This window comes from Dioszegia hungarica (assembly GCF_025882075.1).
Source record: "Dioszegia hungarica strain PDD-24b-2 chromosome Unknown MKK02contig_6, whole genome shotgun sequence".
In the NCBI taxonomy this organism is placed as follows: Eukaryota; Fungi; Basidiomycota; class Tremellomycetes; order Tremellales; family Bulleribasidiaceae; genus Dioszegia; species Dioszegia hungarica.
In genome coordinates, this window is record NW_026515768.1 from 2,009,676 (window position 1) to 2,031,091 (window position 21,416).

Sequence of the window (21,416 nt, forward strand, 5' to 3'; positions counted from 1 at the left end):
GCATGCACTGACCAAATCGGGCGAGAGGAACGGTCATCGAATACATCCGAGTATACGCACCGCGTGTGGTCGGTGACCAAATGATGTGGGTGGGGGAGAAGAACCACTCTAGTACTATGGTATGTTACCCATCAATCCAGAAATCCAGCTGCGGGCCTACATTGCGGGGTACAGAGCGGTCCTGTCGTGCTCGTATGCGGTGGCTCGGAGGCACTTCAATGATAGAGCACTGCCAGATAGTGGTTGTGGTCTAAATTTGACCACCTGACCGCGTGTGATCTTCACCGTCGGCTCCGAGATCTCAGATCTACCTGATACCTTCGGGTCCGATCACTGTCCGATCTCTGTCTTCGGACGACCGCCCTATCATACCTGCAGTAGACGTCTCTTCCTTATATTAAGCAGCGTCGAGGAGAGGTCTCCGCCGCTATGAAAAAAAGTGAACAGTACAGGCGAGTCTTCCGTTTCTTTTCCTGCTGGCCCGTCCTAGCTGACTCCAAGGCATCCAACCCGTCTCCAACACCCCTCTCTCTTACTTCTACCACCATGTCGTTTTCCAAGGCAGTGCCACCCCAGCCGTGGTACAGAGTTCCGACGGGCTGGCAAGGACGCTTGTACGGCGGCGAGGTAGCATTCGCCGCTTGTGCCACGTGAGCCAGGTCTTCTTTCGTCTCTTGCACAAGCTGACCTTCAGCCATCCTGCGGGAGTCGGCCACGGATCCCTCTCGATGGACATCACCGTTGCTCACACCGGACCGGTCACCCCCAGCCAGTTCAAATCCCTCCTCCTCGCCGCGTGGGTCGACGTCCGCTTCAATCTTCACCCAGCGCTGGCTGCCGTCAGCGGTGTGCCGTCTGACCTGCTCGATACCGATGGCTATACAATGCTTTACCCGGAGGTGGACGAGGCTGGGGCAAAGGCGTGGGCAGCAGAGACGGTCTTCGAGCACGGCGCGACGACGAGTCTGGAACTGGTGGCCTCGCTCCAACCCACCTCGCCTACAGCCCGCTCATCATGTGCCGTACTGCACTATGTTCCGTCCTCCCAGCTCGACAACGTCCTCCATATCGTCCTCGTGGTCGGTCACTGGATCACGGACGGCCGCGGGGCGTTCAAGATCCTCAATCACCTCGTCCAACACATCAACAACCCTCGGTCGGACGCGTACACTTGGGGGACGAGGTCACCAGACTCACGGTACCCCTCGGGGTCGCCACCGGGCTTCCGACTGCCGGACCGGAGCAGGTCGTACCTCTTACCAAGGCGGAGGTGGTCCCGCCGATTTTATGGGTATGGATGCTGCCACCAGCCCGACTCTCGCGCATGCGGCGCCCTCGGCGGATCTGGCACAGTGTGCTCCGGACGTCATATCCGACTTGACCCTGTCGGAATCGGATTCGGCCGCGTTGCTCAAGGCATGCCGGGCGCATGGCGTGACGGTCACTGCTCTCCTCAACGTCCTGTTCAGCATGGTCGTCGCTGTCGATCAGGCTGCTTTGGCACCCTTCAAAACGGTGTCGTTCCCCTTCCTCGCCATCCACCACGGCCATGCCCTCGTCGAGGACCACCGACACGGTGTTGGACTGCAGATATCAATCGCACCTTTTGTCATGGAGACGGGGACAGTGGCGGCGTGTCTGGATCCGTGCCAGGTGCGCGTTGACGCCATCTGGACGGCAGCAGGAGAAGCCAACAAGCGGCTCGAGGAAGGAAAGGTCAGTATATGAGAATCTAGTATAGGTCTCGCGCTGACATACAGTCGACCAACATCTCAATCACCTTTGAGCACGAAATTATCCAAGCTCTACTTCCCGTCCTCCTCGCCAATAACGGGGAGCTCTTCTATCGTGATGCTTCGCCCTTCGTTACCTCGGTCGGTCTGGTCACTCCGCTCTTCCCACAGTCGGCGGATGCGACGTGGAGGGTGATTGGCGTCGCGAACGGCTTCACGGCGCGCTGGATTCACCCTGCTGCGCACTTCTGGGAGTGGCGGGATCGGACGACCGTGCGGATCGTAGCGAGAGCGGCGTATGACAAGGAGCACTCGATTGAGGGGATGAAGGGGGAGCTGGCGGTGTATATCGAGGAGTTGCTGAAGGAATACCAATAGCGCAGCGTATAGAATGATTGAGGTGATAGAACTTGCAAAGATCCCGTTCCACCACTTCCACTTCTGCTCTCCCTCGCTTAATTCATGTCAGATTAAACCAGGTCAAGCTCAGTTCCGAGAAGGCATCAGCGATGTATCAGTGATGTGGATCAGTGTCCAGCGGGGCGCCTCCGTGGAGCAACCACCCTGCCAAGACCATCAACAGATTGCTCATGCACAGCTCCTGCCTCGTAAGCGCTCAATCTATACTCTGCGTCTCGCCCGATATGTCCGCCATCACGTCGATCTAGCATCTGTATTTCACCCTCTTGTATGCGTCCCAAAGCTACACGCTCCCCACTCCCGCGCATTCCCTCCTCGGCAGCCGTTCTCGCCCTCTCCCTCGCTGCCTGGCCATACTATCCCGCCTTCCCCTCGCGATTGGCGCTCCCCTCCCCATCCTCCCTACCCTCCTCCCACCCTACGTCTCGCTGATGAAAGGACGATGTCCACACGCCTCGCACGCCGGAGTGTCCACCGATGCTCGCCATGTGACGGTGTCGTCCGGCCGACCACCGTCCCGCATGATCTTGGTCCATCGTGCACCAGTGGCGCTGGCGATCGCTCGCTGAGTCTCAGTGGAGATCTCAGCGGCCGAGACGCCAGGAATGCCGGCCGCGATATCTCGTAGAGGGAGGGGGTCGCGAGGATGGGCCGGTCCCATGCGAGGTGTAGACCCAAAGATCTCTACCTTGATCGCGTCAAGTTTGGTGCGGTAATTGCCCCGAATCCGCGCGTCGTGATAGCCTTGCAGGGACCGCTTCGCCATCACGTACAGAGGTTCCCATTCCGCCGATGGACCGCCGTCTGCGACCCATCTGAAGGTCCGACCGAGCTCCGTGGGCAGAACTTTGATATCCTTGTCAAAGTGGACGGTGTGACAAGTAGGGCGAATTTTGAAGCCTAGCTTGTTGACCGACCGAGTGAGCGTAGCGAGACCGAGGGGTGATTCCGGATCGTTCAAGCAAAGATGCTTGATGTTGCTCTCGTTGACGATGGCATGCCAGACATCCCGGATCTGTGGCAGCCTCTCCTCCCCGGGATATTGGGCGTCAACGCGCGCCCATAGGCCTTGCTGCCGCCCATAGATGGCACCGATGGCGACGGTCGTGAGGTTCGGAAGCAGCTTGCGCGGCGTCTCTCCTGCTACGACGCCCAGCCAATTGAGTGTCTCAAACAACTCCTTGCCCCTCCCCTCCTGCGCATAGGAGCTGAGATATTCCGCCTCCTCTGGCGTCGGACAGAGACGCTTCCAGCAGTAACTCCCGCCGCGCTGCAGAAGCTCCTCGTATGAAAGGATAGGAAGCGCGTCTTCGAATTCGATGTAGAGGGATTGGCATTGCGAAAGGGATCTACGGTGCGAGGGGGATTTCATATGGATGCCGCCGATGAATTGGTGCATGCGGTCTGTGGCGACGACTTTGTAGAGGAGAGGAGAGCATATCTGCTGGAAGGCCTGGTCATCAGCATGCTGCCTTGTCAAAGAGGACAGGGAGAGACCGAGCTTACCTTCGAAACGCCGGCGATTGCGCAAAGATCAGGCTCGAAGCTCGCTACGATGGGGCCGAGATCCGGGTAGGGGGATCGGACGTCGCAAGTGGTAAAATACGTCTACCCAGATCTCAGGAGGAAGGTCGGCAGGTGTCTTTGGAGCCATGGTGGAAGAGATGAGATGGAAAAGAGGAGAGCGATCCTCATTCCTCGTTGTTTTGGGCGTCTTGGCCCAGTCAAAAAGTCCTCGCTCGCCATGCCCTCATGTCCCCAACCCGACCTGTAGGAAGAGGCTACATGAAGAGCCCCCATTTGTGTAGTACAAGCTGCTACGATATGGATAAGTGACATCAAGATCGATCAACGCCGCGCTGCTGAGCGATGCTGGTCGCCTCATTCCGCCTGAACCCCACCCACATCAACGGCATCCTCAGCGTACGCTGTCGGCCTTCCACCGGTCGTCGTGTCATCGTACGGTGAGCCCCCCGATCCGCACGCCTCACAAGGTTTGGCATCCTCAGCCGGCAGCCACCTGACCACATCCCTCACCCCCGTCCCCTCGCGGTACACCTCTTGCAGCAGCTCCCCCATCCGTGCCACCAGCTGCCTCTGCTGAACTCTTGACAGCTTGTGGCTTTGATGCAGATTCATCCCGTCTGCGACTGGTCCAAAGTCGAAGCGTTCGCCTGCGGGCCAGTCTCGCCAGGTCCGACAGCGCCGTCCGCAGAGCCAAGAGCTCCACATGACACTTGGCCAATAAGAGCGCCTCCCCTATTTTACTGGTAGCACCGACCCGATCCCAGTAGTATGCTTTGCCGTGGTTGAGCAGAGTGTGGTAAGGGATTGTAGCGTCTTCCTCGTGGTATTCGATGCGGAGCGAGCTGCAGCGACGCATCGCCTCGACTTTCTGCGAGGACCAGGACGGAACGTGGCCGAGAAAGAGGGGAAGATTATCGGTGATGGGGGTGCGGTAAAGCAAGGGGGTTGCGAGCGCGTTGAACATCTACACTAATATCAGCCGCTTCTCCCTGTAAAGATAGTGCCTGTAAGACTGACGTGATTGACTCTTCCGATAGCACATAGATCAAGTTGACGCAAGTCGTGCCTCGGAGGGCATGACAGTGCGGGAGGAGCCGGCCTCAGAAGCTGGGCGACGACGATCTCCCACACTTCAATGGGCAGTAGTGTGTCCTCCTCTGGCACTGACATGGTGGCGGAGAAGGTAGAGAGGCGGATGAGGAGTGAAGAAAGGACCATTTCAGCGAGTCAATCGTCCTCGCAAAGCTTGTTTCGGTTTGATCCCGCGGCTCGTCAAAGTGCTATAGGTCGGCCTACAAATCAGCGATACATCCCAAGTCAGATAGAGCAGAAGCTACGCCTGCCCCCACTTCCTCCCTCGTCCGGTCCCCTATGTATCTCATACAGCCAGAAAAGCGAGACCTATGGACGCACCTGCTCTGCCCCTCAAATTCCCTTGCCCCTCCCTCTTTTTCCCCTGTCCTCGCACCCGCCGTCCTCTCCTGCCCTCATCATTCCTGACCACCACTCAAGCAGGCGGACCGCTTCCACATGCCTCGCAGACAGGTGTATCTACCGAAGCGAGAAACCGTATTTCGTCCTTGAGCCGGCTGTACCGCCTGAGCGTAGTCTGGCACGTCGTACCGATTTTCTCCGCAATCGCCCGCTGTGTCGCCACTGTAAGACGAGCGGCATCCCCTCCCGGCGTACTAGCAGCTACGTCTTCCAAACGAGGTACCAAGCTGGACCGATCAGGCCGGTACGGTCGACCGCGACGACCGATACTGTCCGTTGACAGGCACACTTCGATATTGATAGTGTCCTTTTTGCTCTCGAGGAAGCGCTCAGTACGTATCTCGACCAGCCGAGCGAGAGACGCCATGACGTTCTCATAGATGGGGTGCCAATCTGAAGTGACCGGGATGTCCGATATCCAACGGGTGAAGTGTCCGATCCGGAGAGCGAGCAGATCTGGCTCGGAGCCAAAGTGCACATTGAATTGCGGCCGATATTGACCGGTGAGGGCGCGACGGGAGATTGGAAGTATGCTGACCGGCCCCCGAGTCTGCCGGAGACACCAGTGGGTGATGTCGCTAGTCGCCATAAACCGCCCCCAATGCTGGAGACAGTCGATGAGGTGGGGATCCGGGTCGCCCCCCGCATCCCGATCCTTCTCCTCATACTCCGCCCATAGATTGGAGTGCCCGTAAATTGAGGATACGGCGACGACTCGAAGACGCGGAAAGATCACCCGCGTATCCTGTTCCACCGTCTTTTCTAGCTCGTGCGTGATCCCTGCGAGCTGGGCGGCGCAGTCATTCAATTTGCGCGCCTGCTCGCGGTCCGACGTGTGCCCGACCGTGGACCAGCCACTGAGGCCGTGTTCGAGAAGGAGGGGGTAAGGTATCGTCTTGTCCTCGGACTGATACTCGATGTACAGCTTCTCGATGAGTCGGCACCGATTGCGCCAGGGTTGACGGCGGCACCGAAAGAGGAAGTATGCAAAGTCGTCCGTCACGACATGCCGCCAGAGTAAAGGGATACATATCTCCTGAAAGAGCTAGAGTGTCAGCTTCTTCCCTCAGCCCGGACTTCGCGATGATCCACCTTGCAGACCGTGGAGGATGCCGCTAGATACGGCTGGCGGAGTAGAGAGCGATCCGGAGCAGAGAGAGGAGCTGGAATAGGTCTGCGGAGGTGCTCAAGTACGAGGATCCAGATCTCCCGAGGCAGTCTATTGACGCCCGTTTCCCGCTCATTTGGGGTAGGAACGTGAGACATGGGGCGGAGCAGATAGACGATAGTAATAAAGTTCGTGCTTTGTTGCAATGAGGATAGGGCAAAAGCGATACGAAGGTCTACTGTACTTGTAGCTGTTGCCAGTCAGGCCTCGGGGTGTGCAGGATTGGCGGAAATACCGGATTCCGGCTCGGATTTACAGCTTGCCGGATGCCCAGCCGCCTTGCTCACCTCAGCCTATGAGCTTGTGCGTTGACTCTTGACGTTCCACTCCTACATACACTCTGTCGTATCTTGTCAAAAGGGTCCTATCCTGCGAGCTCAATATGGCCGCCAGTCGCTTTGGCGCCTCCAAGTTCCGCAACTCGGTCCCCTTTGTCCCGCCCAGAGAGGAATGGTATAGGTCCAACCTCCCGACCAGCTCGTCCAACTCAACCTCCTCTGCGACCTCTTCATTCAGGTCTGAGTTGCAGACGAACCGACAATCTCTTGTTACCATCTCTCCTGCTGGAGATCTCTCTTGGCGGGGCTATCATGCTGCCGGAGCGGCAGCGAAGGTGGGACACGGGAAAGTGGGGAGTGGAGGTGGAGTGGGGGATTGGGATTTGGGGAGAGTTGAAGGGGATGAGATGGCTGTGGGAGGCTCGGATGGATCTGTAAGTCACCATATCGATAACCAGGAGGCTTGAACCTGAAGCTGAATATCAGATCTCCCTATATCGGCTTCATCCCGACGACACTGCCCTTCCCTCGGCGGAGCACACCACACCCGCCTCGGGCTCGCCCATTACCTCCATCTCGCTTCACCCAACAGTCCCCTCCATCGTACTGTCCTCCAGCGTCCCTCAATCAGCCGCGATATGGGACTTCTCCTCCTCCCCCTCCGCCCCCTCCATCGAGCTCGAAGCCAAGGAGCCCAAAGGGATGTGGTCTGTCGCATGGTCTCCGGACGGCCGCCTCGTAGCTGGAATAGGCAAGAGCGGTACCGGCTACATCTGGGAACCTCGCTCCTCCACTACACCCACGATGACTCGTGCTCTCCCCTTACAGCCCCTCAAGCCCGCTCGAGTCGTCTGGGTCGGAGAGGACATTTTTGTCACATCTACCTCGCGGACCCGGAACCGGGAATACCACCTTTTCTCCACCTCCAAATCGCTCGGAACAGTGTTCACCCAGAACATCGATACCAATACCGCGCCGCTCATTCCTACCGTCGACCAAGAACGGCGGATCGTCTATCTCGCGGGGAAAGGCGATATGACGCTCCGCCAGGTCGAGCTGTCCGGTCCGAATGGGTTCCAGGAGACATTGCACTCGCTTCCATTTGCCATCTCCGCGGCGGGCCTGGCTCTGGCGAGTCCGACGGTCTTGCCTGTCATGCAAGCTCAGATCGCGACAGTCCTGGTTCCTGTGGTGGATAAGGATGGCGAGGCGGTGTTGCCATTTGGGATCAGAGTGCCTCGGAGGCAACTTATAGACTTTCACGAGGATTTGTATCCCGAGATTCGCGGTTATTGTGAGTTACAGGGCTACAACATCAGGGAAGTAGTCGGCTGACAACAGTACCTGAAAGCTCAGCACAAGAATGGTTCGACGGACAAGATAAAATGCCGCTTCCTATCTCGCTCGATCCCGCCAAGCGTACCACATGGGAAGCGGAGCTCGGCAAGCAGTCGGCACAGCGGTCGGCCGACAAGCCAGCAGGTACTGCCTCTTCCCAGCGAGAACCATCTCCGCCACCGGTCATTCAAGAAGCAGCGAAAGCGGAAATTCCACCCGTACCTGTCGCTTCATCCTCAGCGCCGCCTAAAACTGCAGAGTCCGCTCCGGAACAGCCATCACTCGACGTACCCGCTCTCCAGGGAGATGAAACATACTCGTCTACCGCGTATAAGGCCCGCCTGATCGCTCAGCATATCAAAGGCGATCTCGAGAGGCATCGAAAGTCGGGGGCAAAGGAGCCGATGTTTGTTGGGCTGCAGGGTCCCCAAGGGTGTGGTAAGTCTGACCTCCTCTATATTATGGCGAGTGCTGCAGTGCTGCGCGTCCAAGAGTGGTTGGAGAGGGTGATTAGGGCTTTCCCGAAGTGTAGTGGGAGCGAAAGGAAGGCACTCGCCTTCCTTGAGGCCCGGCTGACATTACAGGCAAGACCACTCTCTGCGATGGCTTTGTTGCCTATCTCAGCGAGAAGCTAGGGATCAAGGCAGCTGTCCTATCGTTGGACGGTAAGTCAATCTCCTGATGGTCACGTTCAATAAAGCTGACCAGGCAGATCTGTACCACACGAATGCCAACCTCAAAGCGGTAGCCGCCAAACACCCCAACAACCACCTGCTCTCAGGTCGCGGACCACCTGGAACGCACGACACCGATCTCGCCCAATCCGTCCTCACCTCCGTCAAAGCCATCAACGACTCATCCGCGACTGTCGACCTACCCATCTTTGACAAGTCCCTCGTCAATGGCGAAGGCGATCGCAGCTCCCGCGTCATCACCATCTCCGGCCCCATCGACGTCTTCATCCTCGAAGGGTGGTCTATGGGTTTCGCACCTCTCTCCTCTGACCGCCTGAAGGAGCGCTACGCCTCCGCTCCGTCCGACGCGTACTTTGCCGCCCATTCCCTCGAGGCTCTGACGGAGCTCAACGACTACCTCACCACCTTTTCGTCGGCCGTTTATCCATTTTTCAGCACGCTCATCACGGTCGTCCCGACGTCGTATGAACATGTCTTCGCGTGGCGGCTGCAGCAAGAGCACGCGATGAAGGCGGCGAATGGCGGTAAGGGGATGACGGACGAGGGGGTGAGGAAGTTCGTGGAGCGATATATGCCGGGATATGAGTTGTGGAGAGAAGGGATTTGGGAGAGGGGTTGGAGCGGGCTGGAACTGAAGTATGGGAGGGAAAGGGAGGTGCTGGCTGTGGAGAAGCAAGAGGGGAAGGCTTCGGCTCGACCGGCCAGCCAGGCTGCTATGCAGGCGCCGGCGCCGGACCAGGTCGAGAAACCTGTCGCCAAGGCGTCCCAGCCGGCAGCATCGTCAGCCATTTCAGCCCCTTCTCCACAGGCACCTGAAACCCGTCCGCCCTCACCAAAGTCGGAACCGAAAGCCCCGGTTGCGTCTGCCAAGCCCGCCCCATCCACCTCGACCACCCCAAGCGCTCCCTTCAACCCCACCTACTCTCGCAAATTCATCTCTGCCAAAGCTCCCCTAATCCCCTCCTACGACGCCCTGCCTCCTCTCGCGACCCTCCATCCCGACTCGCTCATCCTCAAAGCTACCCGCCACCTCGCCTTCTTCCCTATCCAAGGCACCGGCGGACGACTCGGCGTGCACCCCTTGGCCAAGAAAGGGCGGATGCCGAATGGCGGCCAGGGGTATCTGAGCGGCGGGGTCGAGATTGCGGACTTTGCGGTGGAGCCGTTCGAGAGAGCGGAAGGGGCGAGGGTGGCTGTTGCGGGCGAGGATGGGGCCATTAGGGTATGGACGGTTGGGAAGGACGGTGTAGAAGGGCCTGGACCGGAGCCTGAGCTGAGTCTGAAAGGTGAGTTTCGCTCTGATCACCTCGTGGACTTAGCTGATAGTCTAGGTCATGGCATCGACAAGATCGTCCAGCTTGCGTTCCATCCCACAGCGAAAGACCTCCTCGTCGCTGCGACCAACGACCACACCTCCGCATCACTGCGCTTCTTCGACCTATCCTCTGGCTCAGAATCCCGCGTCGTACCCGTTGACACCAAAGGCATCTTCAACTTTTCCATCTCCCCGGACGGCGCCCTCTTCGCCATTGCCTCCAAAGACGGGCAGGTCGTCGTCCTTGACCCGCGCAAACCAGACTCGCAGCGCTGCGGCAAAGCACACGACAGTCCCCGGTCGTTCCAGCTCGCCTGGATCTCCCCGACCCACCTCGTCTCCGTCGGTTTCAATCGGGGCTCTCAGCGCCGTATCAACCTTTACAGCACCACATCTTCGTCCGTCGAGACCGTGCACTCGATGATGATTGACATCTCCCCCTCGGTGCTCTTCCCATCTTACGACCCGGATACCCGCATACTCTACGTGTGGGGTAAAGGCGAGCGCGCCATCTCGGCATACGAAGTCAACCTCGATAACAAGACTGAGCCGATATCAAAGTTGCCGACGTATACGGCTGGAGAAGCGCAGATGGGGGTGGCGTTCAAAGGCAAGTCGGAGGTGGATGTGCGGAAGGTGGAGGTTATGCGGGCGCTGAGGATGACGGGGAAGACGATTGATGAGGTCACGTTTTCGATACCGAGGAATAAGGTGAGTTATCAATACTGCGTATGGGACGGAAAGAGCTGATACTCGGTAGCCCGATTTCTTCCAGGATGACATCTACGTCGATACGGTCGACACGGAGCAGGCGGTGTCTACGGCAGAAGAGTGGTTGGGCGGGAAGGATGCCGCCTTACCCTACAAAAGCCTCAAACCTGATGGCATGACACCACGTAGGTCTCTTGCATGATTTACGTGGAGACTTAGCTGATGGATCAGTATCGCAAGCGCCCAAAACGACCACAGCGGCCAAAGCTAAATTTGTGCCCGGAAAAGATGTCCTTTCCGAGGAAGAAAAGAAGCGACGCGAGATGGACGCGCTGTTTAACAAGGCCAAAGCGGACGAGAGCTCGGATGACGAAGCGCCGATCAAGGGACTGGCGCCGCCTGATGATGACTGGTAGCCGCGCGGGCGAAGAGGGTTCGGGTCGGAGCGATCATCTTCAAGCTGGATATATCAAAGCAAAGGATTTACAGGGGTATTATCTGCAGAATCGCCACGACTTCCAATGCATACACCTTTGTATCTGCCCCTCGAAGCACTGCCTTGGTAGTCCCCAGAAACAGCTTTTATACTCTAGAGTCCTCCACTCCGCCCCTTGCAACACCCTCGAACCCCGTCCCCTCCCTTCTCCTACCTCCTGGAAACGGCAAGCAACATCTCGATACCGCTAGAACCCACACTCCTTTGTTTGTCGCTCCTTGGTACTACGTCACAGCAACGAGTATACCGGCGGCTCGGACGGTCATGGCGGCCTATAAAGCAGCGTCCAGTCCCATCTACTCTCGCTTTTCTTTATCATTCTCAGCAATCGTTTCTGCAAGTACTTCACCCTTTCTACCAGAGCTCATACTCGACGCTGCATCAAGATGGGTATGTTCAGCCACAAAGACAACAAGGAGGTGGTGGAGCCGCAGCACTTCGTCATCCTCATGATGGAGGCGAATGAGCAGGTCATCTTCCGACAGCACTTTGACTACTTCTTCGGTAAGCTCGAGTCCCTCTCTGCGTTCACCGGTGCCCACTTTAGACCTAACAGCTGATATGTTGGCGCAGGCACCAAAGGACCACAAGTCAGCCTCACGTTCTCCCGAGTCCCGGCGGACGTCGCCACCCGGTACAGTGCCGGCGGCGACAAGGACCACTACCTCACGGTCACTCCGCGCCAGCCGCTCACCCCTCAGCAGAAGGACGAGATCATCAGTGCTGTGAGGCTGGCAGCCGGCGAGACCGGCAACGCCAGCAGTGAGTCCTCCTTTGAGGGTGTGGGGGCATGCCAGCTGATAGATCAGTGTGCCCAGTTCGCCGAGTGATCAGGCCGGAGAGGTCCGAGCCGCAGCCATAGACTGAAGAAAGTATTTGTAGCCATGTCAATGTGTCAGCCATTGTGGAGCGACTGATGCATGCGCAGCTAGTCGATGAGGTACTTCCGCTTGAAGAAAGACCGGAGATGGACCAGCTGTAATGTCAGCTTGCGCCAAGCTACGGCCGAAGCCGATCCAGCTCACCTGCCATACACCTAGAGCGACTATACCGACCATGATCAACAGTGAGAAGTTCTTGACGCGGGTATTTGTGCTTTCTGTCGCGATCAGCTATCGCCCGGGCGCACACCTCGAGACGCTGATGTCAGCTGACTGACCATTGGTATCCCTCATCCGCATTTCTCTCCGTTGCAGATATCCCAGCTCATCCACTACCTCCTTCACGACCGCTTCCAGCTTGCGCATCTCGACTTCGAGAATGGATAATGATTCTTGGTTGGCGATAGCGCTGCGGTATCAGGATTCCCCTTTCCACACTTCCACCTAGTCGTCTTGACCCTCACGGACCATCCCACCTACCCGGACAGCGAAGCACTTACTTGTAGTCCACAGCCTCCGCTCCAATGTCGATGTCCAGCTCGACAGTCCTCATCATCCCCTTCGATGACGATGCTCCATCCAAATAGTTCCTGATACACACACCCACATCCGCCGACTCATGCGTCGTCACTGCCAGTCTCGTCTCTCCTTTGATATCCTGAAGGGTCAGCTGTTGAATCCCTCCTCTTCGAGCGCTATAAATCGGACACACCTTCTTCGACAGATACACGTTCGGCCTCTCCGCCCCATCTAATATTTCTATATCCAGTCTTTGACCAGCTGCTATTGGCGCATTTGCAGTTACGATGACTAGGGATTTGGCACCCGCAAAGTTCCAGACGCTGAACCGATCAGCATTGCGGTCGGACTTGGTGTGAATGAGATGCTGACCATTCTGTTCTTGTCAGCTGACTTTCTTGATCAACAGGTTGAGAAAGGGCTCATGAGCTGACGTACTTGGTTTTGGATTATAGGAAGCCTCCAGCTCAAACTTGACGGCCGAGACGAGGCATGCCTGGAGGAAGAGAGCGAGAAAGGGCAGTCTTCGAGCTGCTGCCAACATTTTGCGCTGATTTTTTTTGGCGTCCAGTTGCGCAGAGGAAGTAACGGCAGCTTCCGGCGCTTCTACTGGGGTCGTGAGAGGTCGTGACAGCTAGTGTGAGCGAGGTGGGACTAGAGGAATTGACAAAGGGTTAACCAAGCTGGGCCACGTCTTGGTCCAGTCGCGTCAGTTAGGCGTGCGGATATCCGGATGAACCTCGGAGCAAAGTTAGGCGCACCAGACTGTGACTCATTCCTCACTCTTCGCCAACTTTCCACTTGACCACATGCAATTATACTCTATCCCTCGACCTCGTACTCATTCTCTGCTACGTCAACATCAGCGCTCACAGGGAGGCATAGCTCCTGATCGCTTTGTCAAAGTTACCCGTCGACTTGATCAGGCTGTATGCCATCGAGGCTTCCACCGCGACTCTCCAACTTCACCTCCTTTCGACCAACCCTCTTTGCTCGACGATCACCTGCGACCACCAGCCGCATCGCAGCGAATTGCAACACTCGCCCGCATCCCTCTCAATCCCGCTACTTCAGCATGTCAATCATCACCGAAGCTCCCAAAGGCTCTTCCTCGGCTCAGCCGGCTTGGGTGCGACCTGAACCTGCGGTTGCTGAGCCGGTACTGAAGGTGTACAACTCCCTGACGAGGAGTAAGGTGAGCTTTAGTCTTCGGGCTGCTGCGAACTGCAAAGCTGAGGACATAAGCTGACTGCCGTTCTAGGATGCATTCGTCCCCACAAAAGGCAAACAGGTCGATTGGTATAACTGCGGTCCGACCGTATACGACGCCTCGCATATGGGCCACGCCCGGTGAGCTGGTATGCCCTGACTTGTGGAGAAGTCGCAGCTGATATTCAAGTAACTATCTGACCCAAGATATCGTGCGCCGGATACTGCGGGATTACTTTGGCTACGATGTCAACTTCGTGATGAACGTCACAGATATCGACGACAAGGTGCGTTCTTAGCTTATGCCTAATCCAGTCCTCTCGGATCTGGACCAGTCAAGCTGACACTCCAGATCATCCTGCGTGCTCGCGAGTCTCATCTCCTTGCTCGAACCACCTCTTCCACCCCGTCCCTCACTTCCGACCTTATCTCCACCGTACAACAAGCCTTCGACGCATACTTCGCCAAGCGTATAGTCAAGAACCTCCCCTCGTCCGTCACACCCGCCGAATTCGATGGGACCCCCAGCGAGCACTTTGCACTGGTACGGGAAAGAGATACGAAGGATGCGGAATGGGCAAAGGCCGCGAGGGAGAAGGATGAGAAATGGGGTCTCTACCTCACTAGCCTGACCCGTGCGGGAGAGGCATTGGAGGTTGCGAAGCGGAAGCTAGAGGGGCAAGGGGGTTCAGGGGATGTCAAGGAGCTAGTGGATGGAGCAGCGGATGTTCTAGGTCCATATCTCGGAGAGACAGTAAGTCCAGCGGACCTAAGCCTCTTGGCCGTCCTTATCTCTACAGATATCGGGGAGCTGACAGTTTCAGCAAGGAGACTCTGTAGAGAACCCCATCCAGGTATCCCGGGACCTCGCCGCATACTGGGAGAACCAATTCTTCACCGATATGGCCCGCCTCCGGGTCTTACCGCCAGATACAGTCACCCGGGTCTCGGAGTACGTCCCCGAGATCGTCGCGTACGTCGAGAAGATTATCCAGAACGGCTATGCGTACGAAGAGAGCGGGAACGTCTGGTTCGATGTGGCCAAGTTTGAGGGTGCGGAGGGAGAATACGGGGAGTGGACGCATGAGTACGCGAAGCTGCAGCCGGGGAGTAAGGGGAATAGGAAGTTGATTGATGAGGGGGAAGGTGAGCTGAAATGTCTGGACCGAAGAAAGGCGGAGAAGCTGACTTGTAGGTGCTCTGACCACATCTCAAGGCAAGCGACAAGCAGCAGACTTTGCGCTCTGGAAGTCGAAACGCGCGGGCGAGCCGGCCTGGGCTAGCCCATGGGGAGAAGGGCGGCCAGGATGGCATATCGAGTGCAGTGTCATGGCGAGCGCGATACTCGGCAAGGGGATGGATATACACTCTGGAGGGGTGGATCTGATGTTCCCACATCATGACAATGAACTGGCGCAGAGCGAGGTAAGCTTACCCGATCAGACTCGAGTCTGGGCTCAGCTGATCTCTAGGCGTATCATGGCTGCCAGCAATGGGTCAACTACTTCTTACATACGGGTCATCTCCATATTGAGGGATTGAAGATGAGCAAGTCACTCAAGAATTTCATTACTATCGAGGTGAGCTACGAAGATGAAATCGTTGCTCGAGCCAAGCTAACTTTATAGGAAGCCCTTCGTGACTACTCGGCTCGGCAGTTACGCATAGCGTTCATGCTGCAGTCGTGGAATGCCAAGATGGACTTCAAGAAGGATCTGATATCGGATGTGCGGACCAAGGAGGAAACCTTCGATGTGAGCTGCAGGATTTGGCATTGAGATTACAACGAATCCAAGCTGACATTCAGAACTTCTTCTCCAATGTCAACGCTCGGATACGACAAAGCGACCGCAGCTCTGATGGGAAACATCACTTCGACGCCCCTGAGTTTACCCTCATGTCGGACTTCCATACCGCGCAACATGACTTCCGCGTCGCGCTCTGCGACTCCTTTAATACCCCATCCGCGCTCATCGTCCTCCTCGACATCGTCTCCAAGGTGAACGTCTACATTGCGACTCGCGGCTCAGCGGCGAACCTTGAGCCTGTTCAAGTCATCGCCGAGTGGGTGACCCGGATGTTGCGGATGTTTGGGCTGGGCGAGGGGCCTGTGTCGGAGGGTCAGATCGGATGGGGCAAGGAATTGGGCGAGGGCGAGGAGAATGGAGAGGAGTTTGAGAAGAAGGTGGACAAGTACCTCAAGGCGCTGGTGGGGTTCCGGGATGAGATACGGAAGATTGCGCGGGATGGGGGTGAGAGCAAGGAGATTCTGGCGCTGTGTGATCGGTTTAGGGATAGGGATCTGGTGGAGCTCGGTGTGCAGCTGGATGATGGGCAAGGAGCGGGTGAGTTGGATTCTGTACGCCGGACCCGGACACAGCTGACGAGATAGATGGAGGTGCCTTGTACAAACTCACCGACCCCGCTATCCTCATTCGTCAACGAGAAGAAAAGGCCGCTATCCAAGCCGACAAGCTGGCCAAGAAGGCTGCGCAAGCCAAGGAGGCCGAGGCGAAGCGGATAGCCCTGCTCGAGAAGGGCAAAACGCCGCCTGGGGAGATGTTCCGACCGCCGAATGTGCCAGAAGGGACGTATACCGAGTGGGACGAGCAGGGGCTGCCGAAGAAGGACGGGGAGGGCAAGGAGGTGGCCAAGAGTGCGGTGAAGCGGTTGATGAAGGAGCAGAAGGCACAGGAGAAGGCGCATGAGGCTTGGTTGGCTTGGAAGAAGGAGGAAGGGGAGAAGTAGGGGGGAGTAGAGGGGACTAGGGCCGAGGAAGGAGGGATATCTCCATGGGATCTTGGTATGGATATGGCCAGACAGTCGGCAAGCAGGGTGACTCTTCAGATCTATGTCGCATGCCAGGCTCGGTGACTTGACTGCTGATTTGACCCCCGCTGACACTACTTACTGATAAAGTCCAAGGCGTCCCGGCGACTCAGCCATTATGCATTGCCTGCGATATACGCGTTGCCCCCCCTCAACGGTAAAAGTAAGCGACGGCGGACACAGGCGGACACGCGCGGTGCTTGCTGTTTCATGGACCACATGCGCAGACGTAATCATCGGTCTCAGCCTATAGGGTGAGTGAGGAGTATGGACGCACGCGCCGCGAGCTTGTACTTCGGGTGGCAAATTCACTCACACACTTCATTTGCCACCCACCGCCACACTAGCCGAGCTGGCCCAGGACGTGGCTGGTCTTTTCTAACTCACCACTTACCCGCTCTTCCGAAACGCCGAAAGTCGCGCCCACGGGGGGTGGCAGCACCTCCCACCGACGTAGGAAAGCATCATGATCAACCTTGCTGGCCGGTGCAGGTGCTTGGGCATCTGCCCGGATTGACCCGGGACCCGCCATCTTCGGACGACAACGCGTTACAACGATCGAGCTACGATACCGACTGCGAGGATAGGACGACAAGGATCGATACTAATGGTTGGGGAAAAGTATGCAGGTGCCTGCCTAGGACGACCGGACGGGACGATACGACACCGAGGTGGTGGGAAACGGATCGATCTCGGAGAAATCGGCCAGCGAGGTTGATCATGATACCTATACTTTAACTTTTCGATGGCAAGTCAATGTTGCCTCTTTCATCGTAGACATGGACAGCTAGCGCTACGTCTCCTTGACTACCCGCATTCACTGCTTCCACGCCACGTAGGCCTTGTACCAGCAGATAAGAGCCGCCACTCGACTGGGTGAACAAGTGAACATTTAGTGAACATCAGTGAACAACGGGGGCACGGGAATATACGGCGATATCTCCACCCCGATAAGCGGGTGTTTCGGAATCAAACGACATTCCGCGCTTGGACCCCTCCACTTGAACCGTCCACCTGACTCAACCTCCTCCTGCCTCAACTTCGCCTTCCTCCTTCTTCCCTCCTTCCTTCTTCTATCCACCCATCATCCTCACCCCAGCCACTCACATACACAGCTCTTCAGTCACAGCTTCCAACCGCGCAGACGCTCCTCTCACATTCTCCGCGCTCCCCTACAGCTCGCTCATCAAGATGCAAGACGCCACCACTACCGCCACCAGTGCTTCGCCCTCGGCCCGTTCTTCCCCTTCTTGGCCCGCCACCCACCAGAAAACTTCAGAAGCCGACTCCATTCTCCTTATCAACCCGCCTCCCGAGGGTCCACACGATGACAACACCGGTATCTACGCCTCGCAGGACATCCGGGACGCGCAGGATACGGGCAGGGAGGAACCGATGCCCATGCCGCCCATCCCTGACACCCAAGGCGGGATGGGAGACGACGATGACCTCATGTCTGACATGCGCGCTGGCGGTGGAGATGGTGGTAGGGATGGAGCGGACGTGGACATGGCCTACGAAGACGAGCAGGCGTACTACGACCAAGAGCACGGCGATATCGATCCTCGCCACTACTACACCGAGGATGGAAGGTATCAAACCGACCTGCGCGGCTTCACACCCGAGAGCGAGCACGGCGCAGGCGCCATCACACTCTACCAGCAGCATGAGGCCAACAACGGGCCCCAGCGCCCCTTCCGCGACCAAGGCCGAACCGACGCGCGCGGGGAGTACGACATCAACGCATATGCCGCTCGGGGAGGAAGGGGGATGCAGGTGGATAGCTCGGTGAGAGTGCCGGATGGAGTTGAGGAGCCGGCTTCGCCGATGATGCCTGGTCATGTGAGTTCGCTTCCTTCTTCACTGGCCAGTGAGAAGGAGGGGAAAGGATGATGGCGGAGAGGGAGGAAGAGCGGAAGAAGGAAGAAGGAAAGGATAGGTGCTGATACCCAGGGTCCAATAAATACCGCCCAGTCTATCCAGTATCCTTCCCAACCCAATCCCAACGCCAACCTCAACGGTTCCGGTCCCGGCAATAACATCGCCTCTGCCCGCGCCAAAGGTCAATTCGTCCCGCCTCATCACGGCCAAAAGATGAACGGCCACTCCGGCGCCAGCGCCAATGTCAACGGCCACGCCCAAAGCGGCCCTAGCGGCCCACACGCTTCGAAGAAGGAGCACGTCGAGGTACAGGAGATTGGAGGTCGGCGGATCCTCACGAAGCGGGCAGGGAGTAAGCGGGACACGTGCATGAGTGAGGAGGACGAGGAGCTAGAGTTTGATGAGCCGGAGCGGGTGCAGGAGTTTGATCCGACTGCGCCGGTAAGCTATTGTGGCCTGCGCTGATTGGTGGACTCAGCTGACAGGTAGATTGTCAAATTTGATACCAAGAAGATGCTGGTGGAAGAATGGGAGAAGATCCAGGCTGAGATTGTGCCTTTCCTCAAGAGTGAGTTTGATACACTTTTGAGTCTCCTCTCCTCCCCTTCCTACTGTGTATCGTATGTGAGAGCTCGGCTGACCTTCTCCAGACTACGTCGAGGAGAAACTCAAGAGCACGTAAGCTTCCTGGTGTATGGTGCCTGCGCCTGACCAGAAGCTGACACTTCAGCTACGACGAGATTCAATACGTCACCAACCTCTTTGTGCAGTTGAACGAGGACGCGCGGAAAGACCTGGAAGATGGAGTCAAGCGGATCGAAGAGGAGGAGACGAAGCAGGGTGGGTGATCCTTCTTCTTTATCTTCATAACCATCTCCTTTCAGCTTGCTCCTCACTGTGACCTTCGGGGCCGGAGAAAGTAAGCTGACTCGCTCAGAGGACTGCAGGAAGATCATCATCAATTTCTCGCGCCAGATGGAGGAGGTTGCGGCGGTGATGAGCCAATTTGGGGGGGCTGTGGCGGCGGCTGCAGCTGGGCGGAAGGAGGTGGGTGGGAGTGCGTAAGCAGACGCAGGTATTTGTGAGTAGCTGTCCGCTCTTCGATTAGGCCAAATGAGCCCCTTCCAGCCCAATCCGGCTAAAGTTAGCAGGTCATTGCCCCACTCGCTCTCCCTCATTCTCCCCCGCCTCCTCCGCCGCCGATCCCCGCTCCCCATCTCGCTGTCTCCCATGAAGAAACCCGCGCTGTACATCAAGAACGACCATACGATTCAACAAGAAGATTCCCTACGACCCACGACCCACATATACCGGAATCAGGAACGACTGCCGCTGTACATACTGCAAGAACAAACGACCATCATTATGCCGCCCCCGTACCCAAACCAAAGCAGAGCCGAGCTCATAGTTGTATATACCCGTATCATTACTGTCCGAAGTCATCACCTGTGTATCCAGTACCCCATCAAAGCCTATGCAATCATGTACATAGACCTTGTCTCGGCTGCAGTCCGCGAGAACAAACGAGCAGACTCGGTAGATCTGGCGATCAAGCGGCGACGAGCGAGCTAACTCATACATCCCCTTCTATCACTATTGATCTACACTAACACCCATCTCCCATCCGGGCTGCATCAAGTACGCCTTGGTCTCGCTGACGGCTCCTTTTGCCTGCTCGGCCGTTTCGAATGTGATGAGGAAGGACTTGGCGCCTGGGTTGGGAGCGGGATGGGAGGATGGGGCGGAGCGGGAGGAAGGGAGGGGGCCGGCGCGGGAGAAGCCGGGGTATCTGCTAGTCAGACTGTGGGACCGCGGCAAAGCAAAGTTGAAGGCAAGCGGAAAGGATGAGAGGGAGCGTATCGTCATGTGAAGGGAAAAGGGAGAAAAGGAAGGGAAGAGGAGAGGGGGAAGAGGAGGAAGAAGAGGGAAGAGAGAAGAGCGACTCACTGAGAGTACAACGCGGACATGATTTGCTCATTACATTCTGGCGGTAAATTTGTGCAAACAACAGATTTGCCATCCTTCCCTTCTGATCCTGCTTCTGTCAGCTCCATAGCATTCTCCCACATCTGAGCCAAAGCAGTACTCACCCTCCGCATCCTCATCATCCATATCCATCTCAATCTCCATCTCCTCATCATCCGCCTCATCCCCTTTCGCCCGCTTAGCCGCCGGCTCCCCATCCCCTTGATCCCCATCCTCCAAATTCCGCTTCCCTCCCAGCGCCTTCAATTCCTCCGCCTCCCGGTCCTTCTCCAGCTGCTCGTATTCGCCCTGCGCGTTCGACACGGTCAGCTTGGCAGCGCGCACAGCGGCGGCTTCGCGCGAGGCATCGGGGTTCGTTCGTGCTATCGTAGAGTTGGAGGGGTTTCGGGAGTAGGTTATTTTCTGAGAGTCAGGTGGAGGATACGAGGAGGGAGCAGTAGAGATGAGAGAGGTAGATGTACCAGTTCTTTCGAGTAGAAGAGCTCGCCGTGCAGGGCCCGCATGGCCGATGTGGCGGCTGCTTGTTCGTCGAATGTGACGAAGGCTTGACCCCGGCCTCCATCGTGCTTCTTCGCGATAATGTCGATCCTGCTAGGTCAGCTTGACGACGTTGTGGATATCTCGTCTCCAGTGTCAGGGCAGCTTACACTCGACCATACGGCGTGAAGAGAGAGTACAGCTGTGAATGTAATTCTACACACATCAGCACCCCTCTTTGACCTGTCTCCGCCGATGATGCAGCTAGACGGACCTGGCTTTTTCGTCTTTGTTTCCAGATTGGACACGTAGAGGGTCATTGAAGGGGTCGGGAGGGACATCTTAGGTGTGAGTATAGCTACTAGAGAGGTATATAGGCAAGAGATATCCCCTTGTGCGAAATGTGAGAGTAGCGAGCTTCTTAGGTGGGGGGCGTAGATAGCGATCGCTGCGGAATGT

The 21,416-nt window shown here is 57.1% G+C and overlaps 7 protein-coding genes across 7 annotated transcripts; 4 read left to right on the plus strand and 3 right to left on the minus strand.

The window, feature by feature from the left end:
• Nucleotides 1-546: 546 nt before the first annotated feature.
• MKK02DRAFT_31971 (uncharacterized protein) lies at nucleotides 547-2,111 on the plus strand (the record flags this gene model as incomplete). The annotated part of the gene is made up of 4 exons (XM_053088414.1): nucleotides 547-650; nucleotides 695-1,246; nucleotides 1,311-1,716; nucleotides 1,761-2,111. 4 exons carry the CDS (start codon nucleotides 547-549, stop codon nucleotides 2,109-2,111), a joined length of 1,413 nt encoding a protein of 470 aa, XP_052948328.1.
• A 460-nt stretch (nucleotides 2,112-2,571) lies between these two features.
• Nucleotides 2,572-6,440, minus strand: MKK02DRAFT_31972 (uncharacterized protein; the record flags this gene model as incomplete). The annotated part of the gene is made up of 8 exons (XM_053088415.1): nucleotides 2,572-3,606; nucleotides 3,660-3,761; nucleotides 4,059-4,157; nucleotides 4,210-4,644; nucleotides 4,698-4,810; nucleotides 4,849-4,960; nucleotides 5,236-6,219; nucleotides 6,276-6,440. 8 exons carry the CDS (start codon nucleotides 6,438-6,440, stop codon nucleotides 2,572-2,574), a joined length of 3,045 nt encoding a protein of 1,014 aa, XP_052948329.1.
• A 284-nt stretch (nucleotides 6,441-6,724) lies between these two features.
• Nucleotides 6,725-11,095, plus strand: MKK02DRAFT_31973 (putative actin cross-linking; the record flags this gene model as incomplete). The annotated part of the gene is made up of 8 exons (XM_053088416.1): nucleotides 6,725-7,054; nucleotides 7,107-7,914; nucleotides 7,962-8,396; nucleotides 8,543-8,623; nucleotides 8,671-9,939; nucleotides 9,985-10,679; nucleotides 10,729-10,864; nucleotides 10,911-11,095. 8 exons carry the CDS (start codon nucleotides 6,725-6,727, stop codon nucleotides 11,093-11,095), a joined length of 3,939 nt encoding a protein of 1,312 aa, XP_052948330.1.
• Nucleotides 11,096-12,103: 1,008 nt separating this feature from the next.
• Nucleotides 12,104-13,119, minus strand: MKK02DRAFT_36233 (endoplasmic reticulum vesicle protein 25; the record flags this gene model as incomplete). Its single annotated transcript, XM_053089380.1, has 6 exons — nucleotides 12,104-12,151; nucleotides 12,201-12,274; nucleotides 12,335-12,465; nucleotides 12,557-12,714; nucleotides 12,769-12,898; nucleotides 13,010-13,119. The coding sequence occupies 6 exons, from the start codon at nucleotides 13,117-13,119 to the stop codon at nucleotides 12,104-12,106; spliced, it is 651 nt and encodes a 216-aa protein (XP_052948331.1).
• Nucleotides 13,120-13,650: 531 nt separating this feature from the next.
• MKK02DRAFT_22551 (tRNA synthetases class I (C) catalytic domain-containing protein) lies at nucleotides 13,651-16,532 on the plus strand (the record flags this gene model as incomplete). Its single annotated transcript, XM_053086586.1, has 10 exons — nucleotides 13,651-13,770; nucleotides 13,837-13,925; nucleotides 13,975-14,071; nucleotides 14,137-14,542; nucleotides 14,613-14,930; nucleotides 14,980-15,209; nucleotides 15,257-15,364; nucleotides 15,413-15,538; nucleotides 15,592-16,129; nucleotides 16,177-16,532. The coding sequence occupies 10 exons, from the start codon at nucleotides 13,651-13,653 to the stop codon at nucleotides 16,530-16,532; spliced, it is 2,388 nt and encodes a 795-aa protein (XP_052948332.1).
• A 1,272-nt stretch (nucleotides 16,533-17,804) lies between these two features.
• Nucleotides 17,805-19,636, plus strand: MKK02DRAFT_42955 (uncharacterized protein; the record flags this gene model as incomplete). Its single annotated transcript, XM_053092219.1, has 7 exons — nucleotides 17,805-18,455; nucleotides 18,567-18,935; nucleotides 18,984-19,062; nucleotides 19,145-19,172; nucleotides 19,225-19,334; nucleotides 19,432-19,555; nucleotides 19,603-19,636. The coding sequence occupies 7 exons, from the start codon at nucleotides 17,805-17,807 to the stop codon at nucleotides 19,634-19,636; spliced, it is 1,395 nt and encodes a 464-aa protein (XP_052948333.1).
• Nucleotides 19,637-20,087: 451 nt separating this feature from the next.
• Nucleotides 20,088-21,298, minus strand: MKK02DRAFT_42956 (RNA-binding domain-containing protein; the record flags this gene model as incomplete). Its single annotated transcript, XM_053092220.1, has 6 exons — nucleotides 20,088-20,283; nucleotides 20,442-20,529; nucleotides 20,585-20,882; nucleotides 20,942-21,068; nucleotides 21,128-21,173; nucleotides 21,232-21,298. The coding sequence occupies 6 exons, from the start codon at nucleotides 21,296-21,298 to the stop codon at nucleotides 20,088-20,090; spliced, it is 822 nt and encodes a 273-aa protein (XP_052948334.1).
• Between the last annotated feature and the right edge of the window lie 118 nt (nucleotides 21,299-21,416).